The following is an 18,092-nucleotide window of genomic DNA, read 5'->3' as shown; positions in this document are numbered from 1 at the left end:
CTAGACTGTTTGTGACAATAAACAAACATTTTACCAAGTATATTGCAAGAGCCCTAAATTAAATAAATAGCACTGTGATGTTCCCACTACCTCTCCCTACACTCTTAACTTTGATGAGGAACTGGGAACTATTTTGTCCATTAAATGAAAAGCAACAATTGATTCTGGGCTATGGTAAACGAAGTACTGTCATTGGCTACAAAGTACATTCCTGTTAATGCTTTTAACCGAATTCTTGGTATTTTGACCACAATATACCAAGAAAAATAGTCTGAATCTTGAAACTTTAAAATGTTGTTTGAGTAGAAGCTACCTTTAGAAGAGTTTTTTTCCCCCACCTCTTCATATGTCAGAACTAGAGCTGGGCAAAAAAATTTGGGTGAACAGTTTATTCATTGGAAAAAAAGTATTTTAGTTGACCTGAAACTATTTATGCATTTGGCAGAAATTCACCTAATCACTGGGCTAAAAGTTATAAGAGGGGCACCACCAACTTCTCCTGCTTTGTGAACCTAGGCCTTTAAAAACACCTGGAAACAAAACATTTCAAGTCAAACAACATTTGTTTGTCTCAGTGTGATGCTCCCCAAGGGTACCCAGGGTTATGAGGCACCTCACTACTACCTGCCCTTAGCAGATTGTGCTTGTTGTGGATCAGTTCCCGGAAAGCAACAGCCTTTGGCAGCACAAGCACTGCCTTCCAGGCCTTCACAGGCCTCACACACTGTACAGATAGCTAAAGGCACATTCCCACCACCAAGTTCTCAGAGCATTTCCTGCAGTGTTCAACCCCTTCTCCACTGAACAGTCACAGAATTACCAGGCCTGCTGTTCCCAAAGGGCAGTACACAGCAACTTGTAAGATTCAACTCAGGACCTTCACTTTGCTTAATGCCACAGCACTTAGATGTATTTATGGGGAAAGCAAGAATAAGTTTATTATCGAAGAACAGAGATCCTAGTGACAGACAGTAAGAATATTGGAAACAAATGGTTACAGATAAAATAAAATCATAACAAGCTTTCTAGAGACTCAACTTGACTAACCGGTTAACCTCCTGTCTAAAGAAAGTGATTTCACCCAAAGTTCTCTCAAGCATGTTCAACGAAGCCTGGTTGAGACCCCTTTTTCATGAAGCAAAATTGCTGTCCTTTTATTTCCTCAGTGAAAGTTGAGTGGGTATTCACTTTGCCTGTCAAATATAGTGGAGCAAACCTTTGGTGTATACCTCCAGATAGGGTTCTCTTTCTCCCCTCTTCCCCTCCTCCACCCCACTCTTTTTCTCTTCCTGTTAGTTTCTTTTTGAAGTCTCTGCAATCCTTCATTTGGATTTTGTTCAGACTGGTGATAGGAGACCGATTGTGAATGAGACAATATAAACATCACTTGTCTGACAGTAAACCTGTTTTTCACCTTTGTTGGTGACCAGTCCTTACACATAGCTTAATGGGACTAAATTGGGGGGCCTGGATAATTTCCATCCAAGAATATTAAAGGATCTGGCACATGAAATTGCAAGCCCAATATCAAGGATTTTAAAAGAATCTGTAAACTCAGGGGTCACACCCTATCACTGGAGAATTGCTAATACAGTTCCTATTTTTAAGAAAGGGGAAAAAAGGGATCCAGGAAACTACAGGCGTGTTAGTTTAACCTCAATTCTATGCAAAGTCTTGGAACTAATTTGAAAGAGAAAGGAGTTAAGGGCATTGAGATAACTGGGATAAAATGCAACATGGTTTTACAAAATATAGATCATGCCAGACTAACCTGATCTCCTTCTTTGGAAGATAACTGATTTTTTAGACAAAGGAAATGCAGTAGATCTAATCTATCTGGATTTCAGTGAGGCATTTGATACAGTTCCACATGGGAAATTATTAGTTAAATTGGAGAAGATGGGGATTAATAGGTGGATATAAGGAACTGTTAAAAGGGAGACTAAAACGGGTCATACTGAAAGGTGAATTGTCAGGCTGGAGGGAGGTAACTAGTGAAGTTCCTCAGAGATCGATCTGGAGACCAGTCTTATTTAACATTTTTATTAGTGACCTTGGCACAAAAAGTGGATGTGCACTAACAAAAGTTGTGGATTACACAAATTTGGGAGGTATTGCCAGTATGGAGGAGGACCGGAATATCCTACAAGATCATCTGGACAACCTTGAAAACTGTAGTAATAGAAATAGAATGAAATGTAATAGTGCAAAGTGCAGGGTCATGCACTTAGAGACTACCCACAAGCATTTTTGCTATAAATTGGGGATTTATCAGTTGCGAGTGACAGAGGAGGAGAAACACCTGGGTGTATTGGTTGATCACAGGATGACTAGAGCTGCCAATGTGATGTGGCTGTGAAAAAGGCTAATGCAGAACTAGGATGCATCAGGGGAGTATTTCCAGTAGAGATAGGGAAGTGTTTTAATACCATTCTACAAGGCACTGGTGAGACCTCATCTGGAACACTGTGTGCAGTTCTGGTCTTCTGTGTTTAAGAAAGATGAATTCAAACTGGAACAGATGCAGAGAAGGTCTACTAGGATGATCCGAGGAATGGAAAACCTGCCTTATGAGAGAAGTTTCAAAGAGCTTGACTTATTTAGCCTAACCAAAAGAAGTCTGAAGGGAGATATGATTGCTGTCTATAAATACATCAAAAAAAAATAAACAAACACCAGGAAAGTAGAGGAGTTACTTAAGTTAAGCACCAATATGGACACAAGAACAAATGGATATAAACTGGCCATCAACAAGCTTAGGCTTGAAATTAGATGAAGGTTTCTAACCATAAAAGAAATGATGTTCTGGAATAGCTTTCCAAAGGGAACAGTGGAGGCAAAAAATCTAACTTGTTTCAAGACTGAGTTTGATAAGTTTATGGAGGGGATGGTGTGATGAATTTGCCTACAATGGCATGTAGCCGGTCTGCGACTGCTAGCAGCAAATATTTCCAGTGGCCGGTGGTGGGACAGTAGATGGGGAGGGCTCTGAGTTACTACAGCAAATGTTTTCACAGGTGTCTGGCTGGTGGGTCTTGCCCCTGTGCTCAGGGTCTAACTGATCCACTATATTTGGGGTCAGGAAGGAATTTTCTCCTGGGTCAGATTGGCAGAGGCCCTGGGTGGGTTTCGGCTTCCTCTGCAGCATGGGGCAAGGGTCACTTGCAGGTTTAAACTAGTGTAAATGGTGAATGTTCTGTAACTTGAAGTCTTTAGATCAGCCAGAGGTTTGGGTGTATTACAAGAGTGAGCAGGTGAGATTCTGTGGCCTGCAATGTGCAGGAGGCCAGATAGATGATCATGATAGTCCCTTCTGGCCTTAAAGTCTGAGTCTCTGACTTTAAGAGCACATTTTGAGTATATATACATAGCTCCCTATGTAGTATCCATGCATATATTTCACAATGATATTCATTACCAAAGTGACACAAGCTTTTCTTCAAGACACCACATGATGCTCTTTGGTGAACTAGAATGTACATTCCACACCAAGAAATTCATTTTAACACCTCTGCACCCCCTTGCCAGTTGGTATTCCTAGGTGTTACCCAAAACAGACTTTGATTCACCAAAAATGTTTTGAATTTTTAAATTTGGTTTGACCTGAATTGAATTTTTATTTTTCAGAACTAGCAGTGAACTGAAAAAATCAGTTACTCTCCTAGCTCTAGTCAGAATGCATGTTCCTTGGAATACTCCTTTATGTTTGAAGATTCTAAGAGTAATACATCTCCTTTAAGAAATACAGTAACTGGTTGAAGTAAAATGTTTAATTAGGTTTGAATCTTTTCTAGGTTGTTTAATTTTCTTTCTCTTCAGTTAGGGCCTTAATTTGTAGCTGGTATACTTGAAGCTGCTGCAGAATAACTGCCATTGTTCGGATGTACAATAAGGCCAACATTTTCAAATGTGGCTTCTGATTTTAGATGCCTCTATTTTTGAATGTCTAGCCTGAGACATCTTGAACCTGTTCCAGAGGTGCTGAGAGCTCACAATCCTAGATGCAGTCAACAGGAACTTAAAAAAAATAAATACATAAATAAAAGGCCCAAAGTGTCTTAAACTGGGCAATAAATATCCAAGGCCCTTCAGATCAGAGGGCATTTTTGAAAATTTTAGCCTAACCAGTTTTAACAGCTTTATCATGTCCAAATTTGGCTTTATTTAATCATTTTATGCACATGAAAGCTTTCATGTCCCCAACAGCAATAGGTCCAGGCCTTGGTCCTGGACAAAACTCAGGCATATGCTAAAGTGCCTTTTCTGAACTGAGGTCACATTAAGATTTAAGACTGCAATAGAAAAACTGAAGATAGATTTGGGAAATCTGACTGCCTGTGCATATGGGTTTTATCAATTTTATGGTGGTTAATCTTTCTAGTCCGGGAATGTGTTTTCAGGGAAAGTTCTTCTATCCAGTCAGCACAGCAGATCTCTTCGGGGCTTTTGCATGTACGGGAAGAAGAGATGAGCCTGGAAGAGGTCTACGGGGCAATCAGGGAGAAAAGAGCTTAGTCCTTAATTTCATTTTCTGCACTTTTTCTCTTTCACATTGAAGAACTCTCTTGCTTATTAAATATGTGAAAAGTCGATGGGTTGCTTAGTTTGACAAATCCCATTTGCTCAAGTAGTAAATACGTAAATTATAAAACTGAAACTAAAACAGATCATATTGAATTAAGAAAAAAAATTGCAAAGAGAACAGATGTTTTCCAACATACTATTATGGATCTCTTTTCTGGTACTGTGTTTCTTTGCTAGTAATTTCCATGCAGTTTATTGAAATAGAGCATATTTAGTAGCTCTTACTGGCAAGTAGAGGATTAAAAAGGCATCTGGAAAATGTTGAGCTCTTCAGCTCCTATCAGAGTACAGCTCAGGAAATAGTGTCTAATGAAGCTTTTCATAAACCATTGTTAGCAGATGTGGACTTGCCCAGAATGTGATTTATCATACCATATAATACTGTGTGTGTTGTTATATTTTGTTGTTGAAAGTCAGTGATGCCTTTTGTAGGCTGGTTGAAACTTTCAGGGATACATTTTCTGAGGTTCAGACTGAAAAATTTGCCTACACATAATCTTCATTTGTACATATAACAGACATTTGCACAAGCAATAATATGTTTTTCTTGTCCAAATCTGGTAGTTGTATGTGTGCAGTGTGCATGCATGCGCATTTTTGTGAGTACTACTTAGATGCCAGCCTTTGAAAATGTTGCCTTCAAGGCAGTGTTGTTCCTTCCTTTATTGTTTTCCATGAAAATAAAAAAATGAGTCACACGATATATGGCTTACACATAATTTTCTGCTGTGCACAAAAATTGCATGCGTTTGACTGAAGTGGAATGGACAAAGCACTGTGCTGTTGGGATCAGTCCTGCTGTTGGGTCCCAGGGTATGGACTAGATGACCTTAATAGGCCTTTTCCAATTTCTATGACTTTATGCGGATTTAATTCTTTCAGCAGGGCATAGCATAAGTTGCGGTGGGGCTAAGAAGCAAAACTGCATGGAACAAAACATTAAAAAATATTATGTGACATTTCATGACGTGAATGTCCTCAGGGCAATTGTCCTAAAGAACAGATTAAAGTGGTCTCCAGCTGGACCAATGCAAGGGATTTGAAAGAATTTGTGTGTGTAAGTTAAAGCGGAGCAGAAATCAATGACCAGTTGTGTACTGATACAACTACAGTACACACCTGAAGCTCATGCACGCATAATTAGTTACTCCAGATGCAGTAATCAGTGGTAAAGATAGCATAGAAGTATTAATGTATTACTTACAGAAATGTGGAGGATTTTTATCCCAAGGTGGAAATATTGTAGCTTTGATTCAGCCTTAGATGATTATACCAAAATATGCATGTGTAGTCCCCTGCTGGTGGAAAGTCCATCTGGAGATGCAGGGAAGCATATTCAAATCCTTGCCACAGCAGCCATCCAGAACAGCCAGAAAAGTGGGTAGGGTGTGTGGCCAGGGCACCCATGAGACGCTGATTCAGTGCATCTGCAAAGCACTTTCCATTGGTGGGATCCCCATAGAAAGCCAGCTCCATGTTAGAGCTGCTCTTCTCCAAGAAGAGTCCCCTGGGACAGCAGTAATGCAGATAACCCCTTCCTTTCTTCTGGAGCATAGAAACCCCTGACAGCTCTGTGGAGAAGAGGGTTTTGCAAATTACACCTGCCTGTCTCAGAAGGATGAATCACTCCCTGGGTGTAGTGGAAGATTAGATTAGAATTCAGGATGGAGCCATGTTCTTTATGAAAAGATCATAGTGAAATACAATTTTTTCCAAAAAAAATGGCCTGTTTCTGGTGAAAATGAGTGCAATTTCCAAATAAAACCCTGGTAAGGAGGAGATTTGGGGGGTAGGTTTCAGGAAGTCCATGACAAAGAGGGGCTGGGAGGGTGGCACCCGGAGAGGGGACTTGGGGGGTGGGGCAGTAGAGGGGATGCAAGGAGCCCTGGTACGTGCAATAAGTTCAGTTTGCACAAGCTATGAAGTCAATGAACATCCCATATGATATCTACACGAGCTATTTAGTTTTTCTAGCAAAACTGTTTTAAAACTGACTCAGGAGGTAAGTTGATACATGGTTGTGTCTCAAAGTTCACTTACTACTACCCAAGACATGCACACTATTTAAACAGCCTGCTTGCTTCCTTCTAAGAGCCTCCTACAGAGAAATCGATTTGGGAGCTTTGTGTTTAATTGAAAAGAGCGGACCCTAATGGACTCATCAGAAACTCCCTTAGCAAGAGTTAATCATCTGACTAAATTGCTCACTCTGTGGCTGGTATTTGCAGCGTGAGATCCTCCTTTCTCTCCCCCTTTGCCCTGATAATGTGAAGAGTTCAGTGATGCAAGTGGGGGAGAGTGGAAATGTCAGAAATGATTTGCAGCTACCCAACAAAAGAAACAGAAGTGGTTTTTACTTGTTTCTCTTTCTCTCTCCTCCCTTCTCTCGGCTCGATATCTGCCCAAAAGGGAATTCAGGACACTGGTGATAGAGATGGTGTTGGCCACTGATATGTCCTGTCACTTCCAGCAAATCAAAGCCATGAAGAATGCTTTGCAGCAGCCAGAAGGGTGAGTCACCTCGTGACACTATGTGCATTTCAGCTGGTGCTTTGCCATTGTGTTAAACTTCAAAAGCCTCTCTCTGGAGGACCCTTTGATGTCTGTGTCTGTTTCTGGTTTTGAATGAATTCACACATGAGCACATGCATGTATAATATTCTGGAGGACCACAGCATCCAAATAGGAAAGCTATGGGATAAACCTTTTCCTTTTTTTTTTAAACAATTCATGAGAGAGGGCACGTGTGATCCAGCTAGAGAGTATGACTGAAAGAGCTTCATTATGGCTTCGAGTCACAGGCCCTGGGAGCAACACCAGCTGCATGAGTATTCCACAACGTGCAGCTTGTGCCTCCACTGCAGAGAGCCAGCTCTGTAATCGGAGACCAGAGGAAAGCAATCTCAGAGCCATAGAGGGTGAGACTGAGATATAGAGCAGGCAGAACAATATGAAGAAGGCCTTTTCCTCACAGAAGATCATCTCTGAGTCACCTGGAGTATCTTCTCCCCTCTACCCCACCGTTTTATTCATTTTATCCCAACCCTCAAAACTCGGAATCATGGGTAGTATTTTTCCAGCCAAGGAGGGCTTGGCACACCTCTTCCCAGGGCCTGCCAAAAAGCTGTACCTAAATCAGAGAAGGATGATACTAGCGGCTATCTCCTCTCGGGAACTGTGTGTATTACTTCTGCAGCACTCCTGCCAGTTTGAGGCAGTGAGAAATGGGGATGTACTGCACGGCAGTATAGATCATAATTCCCTGGGTAGCCCCTCAGTGGCATGGTTTTAAGATTTCAGCCTTTTATGTCATACCTCCAAAGAGTTTGAGTCTCTTTTCTGATCTCTTACATACACCAGCTTTATACCAGTGGAATTTACTTGATTTAAATGGAATTATTGTGAGATCAGAATCAGGCCCTAATTGTTTAATTAAGTCATCAAACTAAATTAATCTAGAATTATTTACTGATTGACATTTCATAGAATGTGATCCAGCCCAAATTGAGAATATCACGAACATTCAAAACTCACTCGTGCACGCACACAAACTGCAAAGAAAATAAGTGAGGCTAATGCTCCCAGTTTCCCTTTACGTTTTTGAATGACTCCATTACCAGAGGAAAGGTTTATGTAGGAGAACTTAGATTAATCTTTCATAGTTGTCAGATTTTATAAACACACAAATCAATCTGTAAGTAGCCCAGCCAAAGGTTATAGTGGTCTCATTTCCTTGCTTAGCTGAATTTTTGTTCTTTCTCTTTTCATACTGGTGCAGACAATTAACTTGTTCAGTCATTTGGGTTTGCAGAATCGACAAGCCGAAAGCCTTATCACTGTTGTTGCATACAGCAGACATCAGTCATCCAGCCAAGGCCTGGGACCTTCATCATCGCTGGACCATGTCCTTGCTAGAGGAGTTCTTCAGACAGGTAGCCTAGGGACTTAAAAAAATTACTTTGTAGTTTTGCTGACAGAGTGGGCGGTGGAGTGGGTGGGCTTGCGATGGGAGAGGAAGAGGGAGAATGAATCCTATAGGTTAACACCTTCTCTTATTTTTCATAGGGAAGATGCCCACTGTAGCAGCAAAATAGATACAATTTTTTTTTTGGTCTGACTTCAGGGACACTCCACTGTTAGGTCTGATTGTAAGCTAGTGTCTGATATCCTGTCCTTATGAACCTCCTGAAAATTCTCAGTCTTTCAGACATCTGGCAAAACTATGCCCAACAGCCCTGTATGAGAATGCATATTTCTAATGACCAAAGGGCAAAATATTTAACAGAGTACCCAGCTGGCCACCCATTGAAGGTCTTCAGGATTTGGGTGCACCTAAGTGAAAGCACTCAGCATTAGGTCCACACTGTCATTTCTTTCAATAGTGAGAGTCTTCCTATTTCTCTTTGACCTGATTCTGCTGCCAGTTTTATGCCAGTGTAATCTCCATTTTGATTTCTACTTTGATATGAAGTCATGGAAACCAATAAAGCTCAGTATGCTGTAGATTACAGAGCTGGATGTGTACCATCATAAATGGTGAAGATTATGTTGCCCTTTCTATAGACAAGCAGACTGATCTAGCCTAGAGCTCTTGCAGGGACTTCTGCTGCCAGAGCCACAAATCCAGACACATTATTGATTCCTGTGTCATACCCTAAACTCCTCCAACTGGCCCTAAGACGGGTTGGGTTTTGGTTTTGGTTTTTAAAAGTACTGTAAAAGTCATTTTTTAAAAGGTACTTTTTAGTAACAAAAAACTTTTTAAAAGGTAGTGCTTGTCAAAAAAAAAGAAAAAAAGAAAAATCATAAACATTTTATTGATTTTTTTTCCCCCTCTCCAACTTCAAATTTTATAACATTTCCAAATAAAAAAAATGTTGACTGGCTCCATAGATGGTTGAAACATAGGGAAAAAATGGAGTGAAAATGTTATTGAAGCTTTTCCTGATTATTATTTTAATTTCAAAATATGGACAACATTTTGAAATTCAAAAATTTTCTACCATAAGAACATAAGAGTCATACCAATGGTCCATGTAGCCCAGTATCATGTCTCTGACAGTGGCCAGTGTCAGATGCTTCTGGCAGTTGGAGGTTTGAACATGGTTGTGTCCCTGACCATCCTGTATGAACTTTTTAATTCTTTTTTGAACCCAGTTATAGTTTTGGCCATCACAACGTTCCCTGGCAATGAGTTCCACAGGTTGAGTGTGCGTTGTGTGAAGAAGTACTTTTTTTTGTTTGTTTTTAAACCTGCAGCCTATTAATTTCATCAGGTGATCCCTAGCTCTTCTATTATGTGAAGGGGTAAATAATACTTCCATACGCGCTTTCTCCACACCATTCATGATTTTATAGACCACTATCATATCTCTCTTTATTCATCTCTTTTCTAAGATGAAGAATCCCAGTCTTTTAAATCTCTCCTCATATGGAAGCTGTGCCATATCCCTAATCATTTTCGTTGCCCTTCTCTGCACCTTTTCCAATTCAAATATATTGTTTTTGAGATGGGGCAACCAGAACTGTATGCAGTATTCAAGGTGTGGGCATATTGTAGATTTATGCAGTATTATGAAATATCCTGTTTTATCATCTATCACTTTTCTAATGGTTCCTTACATTGGTAGCTTTTTTTTAACCAGTATTGCACATTGAGTGGATATTTTCGGAGAACTATCCACGATGACTCCAAGATCTTTTTCTTGAGTGGTAACATCTAATTTAGACCCCATCATTTTGTATGTATGGTTGGGATTATTTTTTCCAACGTGTATTACTTTGCACATGTCAACACTGAATTTCATATGCCATTTTGTTACTCAGTCACCCAGTTTAGTGAAATCCCTTTGTAGCTCTTTTCAGTCAGCTTTGCAAAATGCCTTAAATTTGAAGGTATTGCGGTAATCCCGATTTAACAAGGACACTACAAATCTTGCTCTAGAACCTTTAAAGTGATTTACTTTTCAAGAGATGGTGATATATGTGCTAAGAAAAATCTCACCTCACAATATCTTTATGCTTTTCTAAATCAGAAGGACAGTACACTTTGCAAAATATTCACCTATTGAGTGCATATAAAATCACTGGAGCACTGGTGACTATGCACACCCAAGAACATACAGAGCCCAAATTCTGCTCTGTTCCAATATAATAAAGGAAAAGAGGCGGCGTTTATTTATTATTGCACTCAAGGCCCTCCAGTCATGATTGAGGCACAATTTAACTTGTTTCTGTACAAATAGAGAAAAGAAACATCCAGGACTTCTCATGCCACCGTTGATTTCTATGGTAATTTGATATTGTTGCAGTATATTTTGACTCCAAGACACAGCCACATGGAACATTGTCACCATGCCCTGTTCAGAATAAGGTGAGGAAGCACGCAGAATAGAGTGGGTGCTGCTGCTGCATGAGGCCTGTAGTTAGACAGTGAGGTGATACCAGTCAGCAAGAAGCTCCTGAAGAAAAAGTATTTGAATGCCCAAAATAAAAGTTGTTCTTTAAAAAGCTGAGGCTTGCGATTAAAGGTGTAACACAAGCTTCGATTAAAAAACGAGAGAGAGGCCATCCCAGTGCCCAGAGCTGTTACAGATGTTAAGCGATTCTTGCTGTATTCTAATCTGCTCTCAATTTTGTTTCTCCAGGGTGACAAAGAAGCAGAACTAGGGCTTCCTTTCTCCCCACTGTGTGACCGCAAGTCTACTATGGTTCCTCAGTCTCAGATAGGTATGTCCTTTTGATACACTTCACTTAGGACTCAAAGCAGCAGTTTAAAGGAAAAAAGACTATTCTCCCTGCAATGGAAGTAAGATGACTCTGGGCTCATCTCATCACTTTGAATTAGTTTAGAAAGGGCAAAAAAAGAATTCCAGTGGAGTTATTGGCCCTAAACGAATGATTCTAAGCTGTATAGATATACAAGAGTTGTACTAAAGGGGAACCGAGTTAACAGTAATGCTGCTGCCAGACCAACCACTATGCATAGCTGTATGACAGCTGCTCCTTGGTTCCTGAGCAGCGTAGAAGACACTTGCACTATGAAGGGGGGATCATGGCTTCAATACACATTACTTTAGGTTTTGACTGAAGTCATTGTTTTGCTCATTTAATTTATTCCCTAACCTTCTAACCCAGCAGTGTTTCAACTTTCTCATGCAACAAGCACCACCCCCACCCTTATGCTGGGTTCAACCACTGCTTCTTGTCCCTGTCTCCCCACTCCCATCCAACTGGGGAGATGGGAGCCTGCACTGAACCAAAACAGTGCTTCCTCTTCCACTCCTACTCCTGCAGGAAAACTAAGAATGGGGTCTGGGGAGAATGTTCAGTGGGGGAGTAGCATAAGTGCTGGAACTAGGAGTGCAGGGGATGCAGCTGCTGCTCCCCCTGGCTTGAAGTGGTTTCCATCATATACAGGGTTTACAGTTTGGTTCAATAGCTCTCAGCACCCCCACTATACAAATTGTTCCAACAACCACTGGGGAGCGGTGAAAGAGACCTGAAGTTGTTGAGGGGCACGGAGATGGGGATAGGGATGATAAATCTGGAACTGTGGCGGGGCAAGGAAGAGGGGAGAAGAAGCCTAGACATGTGCAGGAGTGTGGGGATAAGAGAAAATACTGGGAGTTGTGGAGATAGGTTCCTGGGGCTGACTGGAGAAACGAAGGGGATAGAGGAACAAGGGGGAGAGGAAATGAAAGAGAAAGGGACTGCTGGGTGGAATGGGATAGCAGGAGCAACTGAGAAAACACTGCATTGTTTACATTGCAGTGTAAGCCCAGGGTTTGAACTCTGGTTCAAGCCAAACCCTCTTTCCAGCCACATACAAATCACACTAACCTGGGCATGGATCTAGGGTGGAGAGTCAAAGCCTGAGTCGAGCTGGGACCCAGGGTTCAAGCCATATGGCTTGGCAATGTAGACACAGCCTTACTGGACTCGTGCTCTGGGAGTCTGCCAAAAGTGTCCCACAATCCCATGGGCTGCCTTTCTTTCACTTGTGGACAGTCAAGTTTTCTCTCACTGCACCTGGAACAGAGCGGCCATATTTTGGGAGGGCGCTCAGAAGTCTGGGATATGGGTGGTTGGACTCTGGCCCACATAATGCAGTGTAGAGGCTGAGCCCTAGGTTGGGACCAAGGGTTCAACAATTTCTAACCTGGGGTTATAGATGAGCATAGACACTCAAGCCCTTACATTGCAGTGTAGACATACCCCCTGACAGTAAAAATGTGACAGATGGAGGAATGTCTTAAAGAAAGGTGTGGGGGAGGAGGAGCGGTTTTGGTTTTTTCCTCCAAACATGTTTAACCAAGATGAAAAAAGTGTAAAAGGATGAAATTTCACAGCTGTCCCCAGCACTGTAATGGGATGAATGGAAACATAGATCCAAACATCCCTGAACTTTGCAGAAGTTCAGATCCAGATCTGTGGTTCAGGGCCATCCCCAGTTTAGATGTTTTCTCACATTCCCTTTCAGACTGTCATGAGCCAGAAATCGCCTCAGAGTGCCCATTCTTATGATACTCCCACCCTTATTTTTCCAGTCTCCAGAGGCTCAGATAGTTCAGTTAATCATCTGTACTAATAGGCTGTTGTTCAAATCATGTCCAGTCACCTAACCTTTTAAAGTTCACCCCTCCCTACCTGCAACACTGAGATTTACCTGAGAAAGTGGATACACCCAGGAGATACTACAGTACCACTAAGGGAAATATTGCTCCCTAGGCATCTCAGACATGCTGGAGGGGGACCATGCAGGGACTGGAAAACAATGCAGCTCAACTGGAATCCCTTCTTGGGGGCTCCCAGGCAGTGCACGGCCGCTGCACTGCTCTGGAAGATGGTACAACACAGTTCCCCACTCCCACCAGGTCTACTGGTTAGTATGGAGGGAAAGGTGTGTGGAGCGAAGGCCTCACCTTCTGTGCACCCCATTTCAGGCCCTTCACTTCTGCAGAGGCTCTAGAAGGGATCAGGGGCCACACTCCGAGGAATTCTTCCCAGCTCCTGTGCAAGGCACAAGGCTGTGAAGCGGCTTGTAGCTTCTTCCTCTTTTCTATTCCATGAACAGGTCAGCCAGAATTTGTCTCTAAATAAAAAGACTCTTATGACCATATCCAATGTGCAGATCATTGCAAAATTAATAGTGAATTAACTATTAGCCAAACAATTACAGTTTAAGAAACAGGCACTCAGTGAATAAGCAGAGAGAGATTTATTTAGTTCTGTGCTATTTATCATTATATTTAATGTGTGCAGTTAACTGCATCCAATTGGCATTAACAGGCATATTCTCTCTAGAAATCTTGCCCTCCAACATCAAAACGTTTTCATTTCAGTCTGCTCAACACATGGGCAATATCTTGATGTCTTTAGTGTCTCATTCATTAAATCATGAGTTGAGGCAAGATTCCCCTCAAAGTCCAGGGCCAGATTCTCAGGGAAATATTCAGTTCACGTTCATTTGCTTATCTGATTGATAGCTTTTAACAAATAGTTCCATTGAATGGTAATTACTGAGTTTCTTTGTAGAAGTAAGAACCTCATGAATTCCAAATTGTGCTATTATCTATGGCATGCAGCCATCATTTTCAACAAATAAAAGGAATGCCATTTGTGAGATGTGTGTGTGTTCTCAGTCCACTTTCTAGTGGGGACTTAGCATTCCTGGGCTATCTCAACAGCTTGTTTACAGTATCAGGTGAGGCTGAACTAAATAACCTCTAGAGGTTCCCTCCTGGTCAGAGTTAAATCGTGTTATATTTTGCTGCTGTATGAAAGGTCATTGTTAGAGCTGGTTTTGTTTCAATTTGGAATGAAATCCCAAAATTTTGAAATTCTCTGCAAAAGGGAATGAAGCCCTGGCTTACAGGCAGTCTGCAAGTTGAGTTGTCCTAGAACCACAGATCCCAAAACCTTGAGGTCCCCGATTCTGGGGCAGTCTGTATGGTGAACTGCTGAGGAGCCAAACGGATAGAAAGCAGGTAAGGTTCCATCAGAACTTTGTTAAAATCAAGCCATCACTGTGAAATGTTTTGATTTCGACAAACTGGCAAATTCCAATAAGAGAATGTTTTGTCAGAATTTTTTCAGCTAACTCTAATAGTTGTTGAGCATGCTTGATGACCAGAAATGCAAAGAGAGGGTTTCTTAGCATGTATCATTTTTACAGAAATTAAACTATTTAATAAGAACATTTTCTTCAAAGGCAGAGAACAAAATAGACACATTCTTTTCACCTGCCACTTCATTTTTGTAAAGAAAATGTTGGGACCAAGTCCAATCAGAGGTGATTCACATCTTAAAGTCAGGCCTTTGGTCCAGGTGGGGGGAACTCAGCAAATTGCAAAGAATTACCAGGCCAACTTACAATATGGTTATTGTATGGTGTCACTGCAGGGCAAAGCTATGGGTGGCTGAAGGTTGGGTGCATGAGTCAGAACGTTAGCAGTCGCAGAAACGAGTGCTTTCTTGAATGCCATGGGTATTGAATATCCATCCCAGCTGCTTGCACAGAGAACTAATTTACAGGAAGACTTCTTATGCCCCTTCCTCCCAGTAATATCCCCTTGTGCACAAACCACTAGAGGGAAAGATTTAACTCTGTATTTTTTTACCTCTACTCCTGATTTAAAAATAAAATATGAATCTGTTAAAAACTAAATAAATAGCATCTGAACACATTTGGCCATCAATGAAAACAAGCTTGGCAAACCTTCAAATGAGAATATTCACAAAAACCCACTGATATAGTAGCAGGGTTGTGTGTGTAACTCCATGACACTTTGAATAAATACCCAGAGAAGCCTATCATTATTACTATTCTTTTATTTGTCTGTTTCCAGAAATTTTATCCAAACTTGGTCTCATCCAACTGTCCTGAGAATTTGGCTTAGATACTCAAAATAAGTTCTATTGCATCTGTTTATGTTCTGAATTTCCACACTTTCTTTCCAACACTTAAGGAGCTACCATTGCATGCTAAATCCAGATATCAGTTCATGGATCAGGATTAATATGTAGTGTCGTTCTTCCTTGTCATTTTTTTCAATTCCTCTTTCAATATGTAATTCTTTTCATCCACTATGCTATTGCAGTAGATAATTCACAGGCAATGGCAAAACATAAATACTTACCTGTTCTGTTCACATCCATTGTGTTTTGATTCAGGTTTTATTGATTTCATTGTGGAGCCCACTTTTACTGTGCTGACAGACATGACAGAGAAGATTGTAACACCACTCATTGATGAAGCCTCCCGCTCTGGCATGACTGGATTTAGACGTTCCAGGTGAGTACCTTTGGTGCATGAGTGTTGCGTCTGCTTTTAGGCCTAATTTTGGACTCATTAGGTATTAGTGAAGACCTCCCATTGATTTTGTCTGTCTTGGTTTCTATCAGAAGAGAAATATGGTTGGGGAGTGTAGTAGAGAATGGATGGACCATAAAGTACAATTAGACCTGGTTAATTATTGCTCAATTTATGCATGTATCCAAGTCAGAATTCATTGGAATTTGGATGTAAAGAGTCTCACTTTCATTTAACCTGACCTTCTGTCACAGGAGTTACCAAGGTGACATCTTGAATTATTAGGGTTTCTCCTGTGCAGATCCTAGGATAATTCAACACTATTATAGGGTGAGTACTCAAAGGCTTGAATGGGAACTAATCTGATAGCCTGTACGCTATTCACCATTATCTGATTAGTCGGCATAATGAGAGAGAGAAAAGATTTATTTGGTCATTTAGCCCCTCCCTTTGCCAGTGCAAGGTTTCTCCAGACATTGTTTATTCTCCATTGATTTGTACATATCTCCAGCAGTAGAGTTTCAACCACTTCCCTTGGACATCCTCTTCAGAAACCTAATAGATCTCGCCATTAAGAAGTATCTACTGATTATCAAACTGCATTTTCCTTTTCTTCCTTTCCTTCTATTTATTACCCCTTATACCACACTAAATAATTCATTTTCATCCTTGGCGTTTTACACGAAACAGATAGTTAGAGAGAGACATTGGATCAAACCAAAATTCCATACTTGAATACCTCTGAAATCTGGGGCTGAATCTGAAGCTGGTTTTCATGGTCTATATTTCCATAATCTAACCACCAAAACCTGAATCCTAAATGCCCTTGAACTTTGGGAAGGGGGTTGGAATTAGAACTAAATTTTTGCAGCTTAGCTACCTCTGTACTTTTAGACAAGCTATAAAACCCTCTAACAGTCAGTCACCTCCCTTCCACCCCCAGGCCTTAGTCATTGCTGTCAACAATTGTTTAGGCGCTTAAGTTTTCCACATAGAATCATAGAAGATTAGGCCTGGAAGGGACCTCAGGAGGTCATCTAGCTCAAAGCAGGACCAACCCCAACTAAATCATCCCAGGCAGGGCTTTGTCAAGCCGGGCCTTAAAAACCTCTAAGGATGGAGATTCCACCACCTCCCGAGGTAACCCATTCCAGTGCTTCACCATCCTCCTGGTGAAAACATTTTTCCTAATATCCAACCTAGACCTCCCCCACTGCAACTTGAGACCATTTCTCCTTGTTCTGTCATCTGCCACCACTGAGAACAGCTTAGCTAGTCATTAGTCATTCCAGATCCGTAATTATTTTTGGAGTTCTATGGGTTCCTTCCAAATTTGTCTGCATCTGAACTTGACTCTAAACATATGTAAAATTCACTGAAGCTGCAGGCAGTGACAGAAACTACAAGAGGTTTTAGATCAGTGCCCTAGAACTAAGAGCCAGTACAAGCCACTGTCCAGAGATGATGATGTGGGATGGTCCTTTAGCCCACCATTGGGTCAGGGTCCTTTAGAAAGGTGAGACAGGGCATAAGTAATATCTGCAGCACTTCCGAGAAGATCCAGGACACATTTAGTAATTTGTCAGGTGCTGAAATAAAAAGGTTATAAAGCCAGTTCTTGTATAATATTTCCATCTGGAAAGGGAACAGAGCTACAGGGCACTAGTTGCTATTTATGCAAGGGCAAAATGTGTTTGAATCACATTTTTAGTGATTGGAATTTACTTATGCAAGAAGTTTTTGGTGTGTAGTTCCACACAAATTTCCATTTTATTATTGTAAATGTTGCGAAGTGAGAATGGAAACTTTCACACAACTCTATTAGCATTAGGCAAGATATATAAGTATTAAACATGTTGAGCTCATTGAAGTTCACAAGGTTTGGCTATCAAAAGGCTGATCTCATGCTGGTGTGAATTGGGAATAGCTTCACTGTTTATTGCATTAGTATAAATTGTATTGGAATTAGACTCCAATAGACTCCAATTTGACTGTTCCTTATAATGGTCCAGATTGAGCCATCAATTATAAAGTAGATCACCTCCAGTGAGCTCATGATATAGTTCTTCCAACACAAGCATGAGAACAGAGGGAGGACATTTAAGTGTTGGATATTGACTTTTGATGACTGGCTGTATAGTATTTTATGGATAAGGGTTGTTTCCTCTTTAACTGTATTTAAGTGTATGAAGTT

The 18,092-nt window shown here is 40.9% G+C and overlaps 1 protein-coding gene across 14 annotated transcripts in view; it reads left to right on the top strand.

The window, feature by feature from the left end:
• PDE1C (phosphodiesterase 1C) overlaps positions 1 to 18,092 on the top strand; it is a 445,397-nt gene that overhangs the window by 371,337 nt on the left and 55,968 nt on the right. For all 14 annotated transcript variants that reach the window (XM_067562472.1, XM_067562461.1, XM_067562459.1 and 11 more), the window contains 4 exons: positions 6,994 to 7,095; positions 8,396 to 8,516; positions 11,232 to 11,313; positions 15,760 to 15,880. In XM_067562472.1, coding sequence (XP_067418573.1) covers positions 6,994 to 7,095; positions 8,396 to 8,516; positions 11,232 to 11,313; positions 15,760 to 15,880 — 426 coding nt within the window. The remainder of the gene's footprint in view (positions 1 to 6,993; positions 7,096 to 8,395; positions 8,517 to 11,231; positions 11,314 to 15,759; positions 15,881 to 18,092) is intronic.

Source organism: Emydura macquarii, unplaced genomic scaffold, assembly GCF_026122565.2.
Source record: "Emydura macquarii macquarii isolate MOO-44397 ecotype Brisbane River unplaced genomic scaffold, CSIRO-AGI_Emac_v2 contig_2432, whole genome shotgun sequence".
In the NCBI taxonomy this organism is placed as follows: domain Eukaryota; kingdom Metazoa; phylum Chordata; order Testudines; family Chelidae; genus Emydura; species Emydura macquarii.
The sequence above is the reverse complement of the archived record's forward strand: the minus strand, read 5'-3'. Positions and strand labels throughout refer to the sequence as shown.